The sequence below is a fragment of the Manis javanica genome, chromosome 15, assembly GCF_040802235.1.
Source record: "Manis javanica isolate MJ-LG chromosome 15, MJ_LKY, whole genome shotgun sequence".
Taxonomy (NCBI): domain Eukaryota; kingdom Metazoa; phylum Chordata; class Mammalia; order Pholidota; family Manidae; genus Manis; species Manis javanica.
In genome coordinates this window covers 77,388,929-77,399,918 of record NC_133170.1, presented here as the reverse complement: position 1 = coordinate 77,399,918, position 10,990 = coordinate 77,388,929, and the positions used below count along the sequence as shown (strand labels likewise).

The window sequence follows — 10,990 nt, the reverse complement described above, 5'->3', positions numbered from 1 at the left end:
GTTACAACAGTCTGTTTACTTGTGTACTTGCAGGCTTCCCCACCAGATGAAGAGCTCTAGGAGGCCCAGAGCACAGAATCTCAGAGCATCTAGCGAACAAATCAGGATAGAAAAGTAAAAGAAGAAGGTCACGCCCTGGTGAAATTTGCCATCTCACTCCCCAGAGAGGTTCTCGATTACCGCCGAAAGGGCCCCTGGGCCCCTCGAGCGTGCGCTCCAGGAATGACTGCATTGGAGCTGCAGACTTAGGCAAGGTCCGTTTCTGTTTTCTTCTCTGACCTTCTTCATGAACAAGAGTTCATAGCATCTTCCTTTGCATCTCTGCCACTCCCTACCTTCCAGGGCAGGGTGCCCTCCACCCTCACTTCCTGTCACCTGTGCAGTAATGCTGTGGCCTTTCTCAGGATGGGCCCCTCACCTACTCCTCCCCAGAACGTGTTCATGTGGTTCTCAGTGTTTGCATGGTTACTAGGATCCAGGGTGACATCAGTTCAGCAGGCCTTATCTCCCACTGCCCACCTCAGCTGGATCAACGTTGTCACCAAAGCTGTCACAAACAAGTGGGTGTGGGCCATCACGTGGCCCCGTCTGAGTAACCACATTCTAGCTTCCTTCTTTCATACACGGCCGTTGGGGGTTGGCGGGGTCTGGGACCACGGCAGGGGGTGCTACAGCAGTGCCTGGCAGTGTGGGCCAGGTCCTTACCTCTAAAGCAGAGAAGCCACTTCTCCTGGGCCCACGAGACAGCTGTCCCATGCTCTGCTGAGCTTGGTAAGTGCCAGCTTGCAAAACCGCAGGGAGTAGCTCCGGGGTGGGGTGTGGGGGTAGGCAAGGGACTAGCAGGCCTGCCTCATAGCCCAGCAGAACTGGGGACTGGCCCGAGGCAGGACCTGAGCTACAGGCCCTGCAGGAGGCAAACCAGAGCTCTGGGGCCCAGGACCAAGGGCTGCCTGGAGGTTGTGGCCTTGTTCTGCTATCTCTTCCAGATCCTGCTGTTCTTGACCCCCATCCTACCCTCCCTGTCAGGCCCGCCAGCAGCGGCTGGCATGGGGGCATTCTGAACTAGAAAAGTTGGAGAAATCAGGAGCATTTCCCTAACAATCGTTCCACGCTTCCTTTCCTGGTGGGAAACTGAGGCCCAGAGAGGTGAAGGGATTTGCTCAGAAGTGAAGCTGGGATTAGGTCCAGGCGATTCCAGGAAGGGGGAGGCGGTGCAGGCTGTGTCTTGAAGCGACATAGGCTGTGGACCCTTAAAAATACCGTTTCTCAGGCTATGTTCTTCACACATAAGATTTAGAACATGACATTTGTAGGTACCAAGTTATTAAATTATTAGAACTAGGATACTATTACTAGCAAAAGATAAAATAATCATAATTAGAATACTCTTACTGATTTGTATTTGGGGTGCTTTAGGGGCATAAAGGAGAATGGTAGGGGGCTGGTGGCAGAAGCGGTGCCCCCCTGCGCGCACACACACACGCAGACAGTGATCAGGGGTGTGGGCGCCTGGGATTCTCTTCCTCCCTCCGGGACCCTCTTGGGTTTTCTCCCTTTCCCATCCCTGACTTTGAGCACCTCCAGGCCAGGCCTCCTGCGGGGCAGGGGGCTCAGGTGGTGACTCCCCTGGCCCCAGGCCCCAAGGTGGTTCCTCTGGGGCTTGTGGGTCACACCCTAAACGGTAGCTGCCTCCCTCACTGGGCTTGGCCATCAGCCAGTAGAGACGGAAACCCGGACGGTGGAAGGGGCTGGGCTGCTGGACTGAGCGTCTCCTGGGAACCTCGGCCTGTCTGAGTAGGGCCTTCAGAGGGGCTCCGGGGTTATTGGCGACCCCCATGCCCACATTTTACAGATAAGAAAACCAAGGCTTAGAGAGGAAAAGCAGCTGCCCCAGTGGCGTGGCTGGCCGGTGGCCGGCTCAGGCGGACTGCGGTCCCGGCAGCTCACAGGAGCCTTGTGGGGCCCCACCGCTGAGCCCGGGCCGGAACAATGCCGGGGGCCCTGGGGCTAGGAGGAGATAGGATGACTGGTGTGTGAGTGTGTGCATGTGTGCTTCTCTGTCTGTCCGTCTGCCCAGATATGCTGACAGTTGTCAGTTGTTCACCTGAAACCAGGTGTAGGTCTCACAGACTTCATTTGCCTGGAGGACCTAACCTCCTCTGTACCAGGCCAGTCAACCTGGGACCCAACAGGTGAACGTTTTTTGATAAGGCAGGTGCAGAACAATTCTAGACATCACTATGGTTTGTGTTCCTGCCAAGGGCCCCAGAACATTAAACAGGCACATCTGTGGATCTAAATTTTCATGGGGGCCAGTGGTAATTAGGAAAATATGTCTGACAAGGTTCCTTGATGGGGGTAGGGCAGGTGACGAGAAACAGTTGGGAAGCGCAAGCTGACAAGCTCAGTACCAGAAGGCTGAAGATGGCAGGTCCTGGGCGGGGGGTGCTGCTGGCCCCGTGTCATTCACGGCGTCCCCCCCTGCAGGCCTGTCTGTCCTCCCTGCTTCTGACCTGCAGACAACGGGGGAGATGCGATGAGATATCGAAGATCTGGAAGGACCGGCCAGGGGACTCAGGCTTAACCGCGCAAGAGTGGTGCTGAGGGCACCCTTCATATTTATTGAGCAAATACATGTTAACAACAATAGAATTCTGTGTGGGGACTTACTAGACAACCATTAACTAACTCTAACCTTAATCCCTGGCAGTCTCCAGGCTCCTGGGGCCCAACGTCTTTCATGGTATTGAAACTTTAGCAAGGGCAGTTAGGTCACAGAAACTGTTTTGGTTTTGTTTGTTCTCTTCTTGATCACTTACCAGGAATTACAGGAAAAATAATCAAGTCATATATGATTATACGTTTGATTTCTATACTTAATTTATGTATTAATCCCACACAGGCCTCTCAGTGAGGCCTCAGGATGCCAGGCCTGCAGGCGCTGGGGATCCAGCAGGGACTCCACCCTCCAAAAGCAAGCAGTGCTTGAGCTCCAACGGGTAAATGTCATATGCCTGCTGTATGCCTGCCTGTCTGCTAAGCCCAGGACATGTAGCATGAGCAGCAAGATGTGTGTGGTTCCTGCCCTCTTGGGGTTTATGGGCCAATAGGAATGAATTTGTAGAAAGAAAAAAAACATTTTAAACAGTTTAAACAGTAGGAGTGACTAATCATGCCGGGGCAACCCAGGGCAGCTTCTTGGAGGAGGTGGTAATTGCCTTGGTCCTGGAGAATGGACATAGCCTTGTTCGTGGGTGATGTGGGACTGTGACTGTGAGGTCCACACCACCCAGGTTCAAGTTCCTGACCCTCTCTTACTGGCCGTGTGATTCTAGGCACCAAGTAGGCCTCAGTTTCCTCATCTCTCACCTGGGGCTAATTGGAGGAGATTGTGGGGCCAAAGTGAGCTAACAATTCATATATAGCTCTTAGAACCGTGCCTGGCACTTCGTCTACACTCAATACATGTGATGTATAGACCAGAGGAGGCTAAGGCTGTGCATGGTGCCCAGGATTAGAGGGCTCCCTGTCCAGCCCTCTCTAACTGTCAAGGTCAGGGGTGTGTCAGAACTGTCCCAGGGTGGGCATTTTTCAGGGATATGGCCCTCAGCACAGAATGACAATGACAACAGCTGGCCTTTATTGAATGCTTATTACAGGCTAAACACTCAACCTGGACCAGCTCGTTTCAACCCACAACCCTAGGAGGTATAGACGCTGGTGCTGTCCTTGTGCCCCGGACAAGGAATCAGTGGCTCAGAGTTCAGTTGCCCCCGGCCACACAGCCTGTAAGCCACAGAGCTGGGACAAGTTCTGCTTTGATGCTGGATTTAATTCTGAGTTGAGCCAAGGCCTGTCCTGTCTGCCAGGACTTAGACCTGCCCTGGAATGTGGGGGGCCCCTGGGCCTCAGTTTGAACTAACTTACTGATCTGGGGCCTCCTATTTGGCAGCTGCTCAACCCACACCCTGAGACACTGTCTTTTAGATCCCTAAGATTCCAAGCCCTTGAACGCTGGGACTCCTGGGGTCCAAGATCCTGAATGAGGGTCCCAGGCTTCTTGGAGCTCTGTGGGTGTCTTTCCTGAGCAGTCCAGGGTGGCCACACAGGTGCTCTCTGGAGCTGGGGTGTGTGCCCCCAGCAGCCTGCAGATCCGCACAGCCTGGGAGGGGCTTGGGGCGGAGGCAACCTGGTTCTAGGGTGCGAGGCAGGAAGGAGGTGGTGTTTGACTACTCCGGTAGGCAGGCAGCAGGACAAGTAGGATGTGGCAGCTCTTTGCCCCTCTCTCGGGCTGAGGGGTCCCGCTGCTGTGGAAAGGGACTGTTGTCCTGCCCTCTGAGGGGAGCGGAGGGGAAAGGGAGGGCCTAGGGGAAGTGACTTCACCACTCTGAGCCCTACTTCCCTAATGTGTGTAGTGGGAATCCTAGCAGCCAGTGCTGGAGGGAAGATGGTGGGGCCTCCCCCATATGATGAGAGAAGGAGCCAATCCATCCACCGCGGGGCTTCCTAATGCCTCTTCTTGCCCTAGTACCATAAATCTGTTTTGGCAAACATTGCAGCTGACACCCTACGAGCCACACCCAGCGCTTGCAGTCTGCTCCTCTGCTTGCTGCCTGTGTGTGCCTCGCAGCCACCCAACCTCGGGGTGCCAGGTCGTCTTCCTGTCAGTGGCTATTGCCTGGCTCAAGGCTGCTGTAGCCATGGTCCCTTTCCTGCAAAACCCACAGGGTGGCACTAGGCTGGGGTGACCAGCCGCCCCAGCTTTCCTGGGACTGAGGCACCAGGAGAGGTTTTTGGTGCCAATACTGGGAACATTTGGGATGTGCTTGTCACCTTAGACAGGCCCAGGCAGGGAGATAGGCACACCCCATCTTATTTTGACAGACAGGGAGGTCTCTGTTCTCACACAGAACCCCAACCTTCCCTAACTGCCCCCTTACCAGGAGGTAAGGGCGTCATGGCCATATCTGTACCTTCCCTGAGTTTGAGGTATCCCTTTCCTCTGCTCCTCTGTCCACAGCCCCAAACAGGGCCCCCAAATAAAATACCTCCTGATGGATGCTGGCATCAGGGACCTTCCGTGCAGCATCTCATCTGATTCTCAGGACCATTCTTTAAAGCAACGTCACCCAATTTACAGATGGGAAACTGAGGCTCAGGGTGGGTGAAGTGACAGGCTCAGTCACACAGCTGCTCAGAGGCCTCTCTCAGGGCACTGTAGGCACGGACGCACAGGAGGGGGCAGCCTGGGGAGAGAGTCCCCTGGGGGGACATGGCTGTGGCCCCCTCCGAAGCATCCTCCAGGCCGCAGGGGCCCCCACTCCCCAGCAGGTTGGGATTTTGTTTTTGCCCCACCCTGTCTGCTTCCAGGAAGTGGCTGAGGGCACCGCCTTCCAGGAACTGAGAACTGCTGGAATGGGGGCGGTAGGTGCATGTCTTTTCATAATTATGAAATACATCTCTGAGCTGGTGGCTTTGTCCTAAAGTCCCCTCCCCTAGGAAAGCAGGGCATCCCCTGTGTAAAGATGCTTTGCCTCCTGAAGGCAGTTGGGAGGCAAGGAGTGTGTGTGCATGTGCGTGTGTGTGTATGTGACACATTTATTAAGCACCTACAGTGAGCCTGGAACGTCTGAATCCATCACCTTGTTGCATTCTCTCAGCGTCCCTAGGTCATAGGAACTATTTGTTACTGCCATTTTACAGAAGAGAAAACCGAGGCCCAGAAAGGCCAAGCTCTGTGTCTAGGTCATACAGCTTGTAAGGGACGGAGCTGGGCTCAGACATCCCTTTGTCTGAACCCATAGTGTGCACTTTCAATCCTGTGCCTTGCAGGCCCTCAGGCCCTATGGGGCTGGCCTTTCTGGGTGGTGTGGCCTGCAAGGTCCTCCTTATTCTTACTCTGTCCTCCCTCTCCATCTGGGTTCCCCAGCCCAGCCACCAACATAGCAAGCTAGGCTCTCTTCCAAGCCTTTGCTCTTTCTGCCCCCTCTGCCAGGTCAGGTCTCTCCACGAAGCCTTCCTGAATCCTCACGGTGTTTGAATCTGCCACTCTCCAGCTGTGTGTCTTGGGCAGGTCCCTTTACCTCTCTGAGCCTCATCCGTCCTCAGTAAAATGAGGATAATAGTGAGGGCCAGATGTGTCTGGTGCAAGTATCATAAAGTTTAGTTTAAGAAATTATTTTAATATATGATTAGACTGGTAGTTTAGAAACCAGCGTAATTCTAACTAACATCTGAAGGAGTTCAGATCGAGCCTGGAAGCTGAGGGGCCTACGAGTAAGTTATAGTCACTCAAGGAATGATAAGCAACTGCTCTCTGCTCTGAATTATGTGAAGTATAAGGGAAGGTGCTGGAAATTATCCAGGCTCTGCCCCAGACACTGTGATTGGGATTGCACACTGATAAAGGGTTTTATGTCCAGGGAACCCAGGAATACCTAACTCCTGCCCCAGAACATAGCTGTCATTCACCAGAGGATTCTTAATGGCAAGATTCTGTATCCCACAAACACCAGCCAGTGCGAGGGGTAAGGGGAGAGAAAACAGGAAGCCCAAGTGAAGACCAATGAGATGGTCAAAAGTAGAGGCACCCCCCTTTCTGGCCACCAAATCGGGAGGCTGCAGGGTGAATCCAGAGAGGATGGCGGCTTTGCCCAGAGGCAAATGAGATGACTGTCAGCTTCCTGAGGGCAGGACTGGTCTGAAAAGATGTGAGTTTTCTCCTGGCCCCAGATAGTGCAGTTGATGGCTCCAGGCCCTTGAAGACTTATGGAATAGGTTTCCTGAAAGAACCAAAGTAGCTGTCCTTTGCTGGAGCTTGTGATAGGAGCAAAGTGCTGAGGGCTCTGCCAGCTTCACCTATCCCATCTTCAATAATCTACACAGAAAGTACTGTCATCCCAATTATGTAAGCGAGCCCACAGCCAAAGGGAACAAAAAGCTGAGACATGGAGAAAGGATGAGAACAACTGAGAATCTGTGGGACAGGTCAGGGCTGTGCATGGTGGGAGCCAAGAGAGGAGGGTAGAAGAGGGTCAGGATCAGACTCCAAGATGCCTCAGAAGTGTGAACAAGCAGCATTGTCCTGCAGACCTGTGGTCTCCACATTCTTTAGTTTATGGACTCTGTCACTAGGCAATATGTATGTACTGATCTGGATGAACTGTGTGTAGGTACTGCTCTACTCATGATATAAATATATGCAAAAATAGAAATTTAAAAAGGTGACATACAAGTTACTATAACCAAAAACTAGTATTTCCTTCTACACCCCAGTGGATTGTCTTGCCCACAATTAGAAAGTTTTAATCAAAAAGGATAGGGAGGCAAATAAAATTTCTATGCACTGAATAGAGGGGTTTGAAAGGCCCCCTGGGTGGATTTATTAGTGTTGATAAATAAAAATAGCTGCTATTTGCTGAGGGTCTACTGTATGTACACCAGGCACATACTGGGTTGTGAGGATGCTTAAACCTAAGTTCCTGTCCCAGACCAAACATACTCTCAGCTGTGACTGTCTAAGATTGCAGCTGTGGGTGCTTGGAAGGCCCTGGGGTGAAGCTGTCCTGATGTCCCCCCAAGCTGTCCTGATGTCCCCCCGTCTGTTTCCCTCCAGGTGCCATGCCTCTGCAACTCCTGCTGCTGACCCTGCTGGGCCCTGGCAGCAGCCTCCAGCTGTGGAGGGCCCCGGAGGATGGAGCCAAAGAGACCCCAGGTCTCCTGCTTGCCCGGAGCTGGGTCAAGGTGAACAGGGACTTTTACTCTGATATGAATGAAGACTATTTCATAGAAGGCACAGACCTTCCAGAAATATTTCAAAGTAGCCCTGCGTCTGTGACCCTGAGCCACAAGCTTCTGGCTGTGCTGGGAACCTTGGGGCAGAGGGATTCTGCAGGGCCTGGAACTCCTGAGCTAGCCACTCTGGCCACAGGGAACTCCACTGGCATAGATGCAGGGGGGACAGCTATAGAAAATTTGAGCACACAGCTGGCCACACGGGGAATTCCTTCCACACGAGGCCCTCTAACCAAAGAGCAGGTTATTGTAGCATCTCTTATGATGGATACTCCATCAACAGACAGGGCTCCATCCACAGAACTGGCCACCATGGAGGCCCTGTCCATAGGATCAACAGACAGACAGGCCCTGTCTGTGGAACCAGCAACCACAGAGGTCACCACACAACCCACAGCCTCAGAGGCCCTGCCCATGGGATCCACTGTCATAGGGACCCTGTCCATGGGATCAGCAGCCACAGAGGCACTGACCACACAATCCACAGCCTCAGAGGCCCTGCCCATTGAATCCACTGTCGTGGGTACCCTGTCCATGGGACCAGCAGCCACAGAGGCACTGACCACACAACCTGCAGCCACAGAGGCCCTGCCCATGGAATCCACTGTCGTGGGGGCCCTGTCCCCAGAACCCGCAGCTACGGAGGCCCTGTCCAAAGAACCAGCTGCCACAACAGCCCCTTCCATGGAGCACACTGCCACAGAGGCACTGTCCACACAACCTGCAGCCACAGAGGCCCTGCCCATGGAATCCACTGTCATGGGGGCCCTGTCCAAAGAACCAGCTGCCACAACAGCCCCTTCCACGGAGCGCACTGCCACAGAGGCACTGTCCACAGGACCTCCTACTACAAGGGGCCTAGGCACACCCCTTCTCATGCCTTCTGATACTCACCACACCACCACTGTGAGAGCTGGAAGTTCATCTAATGTCTTCATCAACCAGCGGAAAAATCACCAGGACCTTTTCCCCTGGAGCTCTGCGGTCCCTAGCCCCACGGAGGACCTGGACCGCATCCCTGTGAAGCAGTGCCTGCTGGCCATCCTCATCCTGGCCCTCGTGGCCACCATCTTCCTTGTGTGCACCGTGGTGCTGGCTGTCCGCCTGTCCCGCAAGAACCACTCGTACCCTGTGCGCAGTTACTCCCCCACCGAGATGGTCTGTATCTCGTCCCTGCTGCCTGAGGGGGGCGAGGGGCCTGGTGCCATGGCCAATGGGGAACTGCCCAAAGCCAGGAGCCAGGGCCTAAAGGCAGGGCCTGGGCAGGGCCACGAGGGGGACGACCTCACCTTGCAGAGCTTCCTCCCTTAGCTCCCACTGCCCGTCTGCCTACAGGACCCTGGTCTCCACACTCCCGTGGGCCCGCCGGGCCACCACTGAGCACCCGGGCTCTGTTCCACATGTATGGGCTTCCTTGCAGCCCCCTAGGGATGGGATCTTCAGTGCAGGACCCCTGGCCACCCCACCCAGGACCGAGGGCAGTAAGGTCCTGTGGCCAAAGTGGGACTGGCAAGCCGAGCGGCCTGTCTTCCTCCTGCCTCTAGTGGAGGCCAGAGAGATCCCTGCCGCTGCCGCGTCCCCCATCCATCGGCGTTTCCTCGTGCCACCCCTGCGCTCCTCCCTTTCCTGGCTGCCAGAGCCCCACCCAACGCACCCAGGGGCCACTCAGAGCCTCTGCCCCCACAGTCCTTTTCTTCCAGTCGCTGTGGTTACCGCCCAGGAAGGGAGGCCTGAGCCATCTCCTGCCACTACCGCCTCTCCAGTATGGGGCAGCTTGGGTCTCGGCATCTCCCTGGGGAACCCAGGGTGCAGTCTCCGCCCAAGGGCAGGGGCCAGTGTGGAGTGCCAGGACTGTGTTTGGGACCATGTGGCCCAGCGAGTGTCCTTCCGGTGGCAGAGTAACCCAGTCCTGCAACCCAGCCTTCCTCTGTGCCCACATTCAGGGCAGTACGTGCAAGCAATAAATCCCTGAGGAACAGTGACGGCTGAATGTCTCAGGGTATCCAGGCGCCTCCTTCAGGCCGGAGTGGGTCGTTTGGTGCTCGCCTCCTCAGGGAGCCCCTCGCACGGGCCATGAGGCTGGCCTCAGGGTGGTCTCTCGGACTGTGGACTCATGTGACTACGTCCTTGGGTGGCCAGGGGAGGTTTCAGAGGGGGTATGGGGCTGGCCCTGAAGACAGCCTTATTCAACGCCCCCCATGAGCCAGTTCTGGCCTACAGAATAGTTCCCCCCAAATCTCAGACCAATACTCCCTCTAAACATTAGTGCCATCCTCCCCAGAAGCCCACCCTGACCTTTCCATTCCACATGGGGCCCGTCTCCTGTTTAACACCCAGTGCCCACTCCTCCCACGGGGCTAGAACGGCTGCAGCCTACTAGACTTGAAAGAACTCACAGGAGAACTGACTAGCTGTCCTTTAAAGTTTGGGACCAGCCAGCCTACTCTTAAATGACAAGACCATAAGTATTTGAGGCCATGTGATCTTTGTTGTAACTGTCGTCATAGCCAAATGCAGCAATTGACAACATGTCATAAATGAATGGGTTTGGCTGAGTTCTAATAAAACTTTATTTACAAACAGGTGGCAGGTGGGATTAGACTGTAGATGTGCTGACCCCTGATTCAAGTGTGACCAGATGCCTTGGTTTGCCTGGGGCTCTCCTGATTTTAGCACTGAAAGTCCCCTATTATGGGAAACTCATTAGCCCAGCGAATCAGAGAAGTCAGCTGCCCCATTGAACCAACACTTACCATGTGTGTGCATTACCACATTTGAGACCTATATTGACCCTGAGGGTCAGGTCAGAAAGCTGAGGCTTTGAGAATGGTCCACCCACAGTGACTGAGCCCAAATTCAAAGTCTTTTGCCTTCTATTGCTTTTAGTCACTTTAAGAAGGAAATTCCTGCTTGATAAGCTCACTGTTCTACCTTCTAAGAGAGGAATACAACTCATTTCAGAGAGACGGGTTTTCTTTTCTAGTAAATGCATCCAGTGGCTGCTCTGGGAGTGAAGGAACCCTCCACTTCAGGGTATGTCCTGCAGAGAAAGCTCAAAGGGAGGGATGAGTCCAGAGGTATTGGCTGCAGCTCCGGAGACAGGAGAGGAAGGGAAAAGGGCAGGAGGGGACATGGCAGGCCACGGACCCGTGGGGACAGAGTCATGAGAGGTGGAGGATGTCTGCCCCTCCCCTGA

The 10,990-nt window shown here is 54.4% G+C and overlaps 1 protein-coding gene across 1 annotated transcript; it reads left to right on the top strand.

Moving 5' to 3' along the window:
* Positions 1 to 613: 613 nt before the first annotated feature.
* Positions 614 to 10,376, top strand: SELPLG (selectin P ligand). The gene is made up of 2 exons (XM_017652984.3): positions 614 to 771; positions 7,616 to 10,376. The coding sequence occupies exon 2, from the start codon at positions 7,621 to 7,623 to the stop codon at positions 9,103 to 9,105; it is 1,485 nt and encodes a 494-aa protein (XP_017508473.3). The 5' UTR covers positions 614 to 771; positions 7,616 to 7,620; the 3' UTR covers positions 9,106 to 10,376.
* Positions 10,377 to 10,990: the final 614 nt, after the last annotated feature.

Coding starts and splice junctions, on each gene's coding strand:
- SELPLG (XM_017652984.3), top strand. CDS start 7,621: ATGCCTCTGCAACTCCTGCTGCTGACCCTGCTGGGCCCTGGCAGCAGC.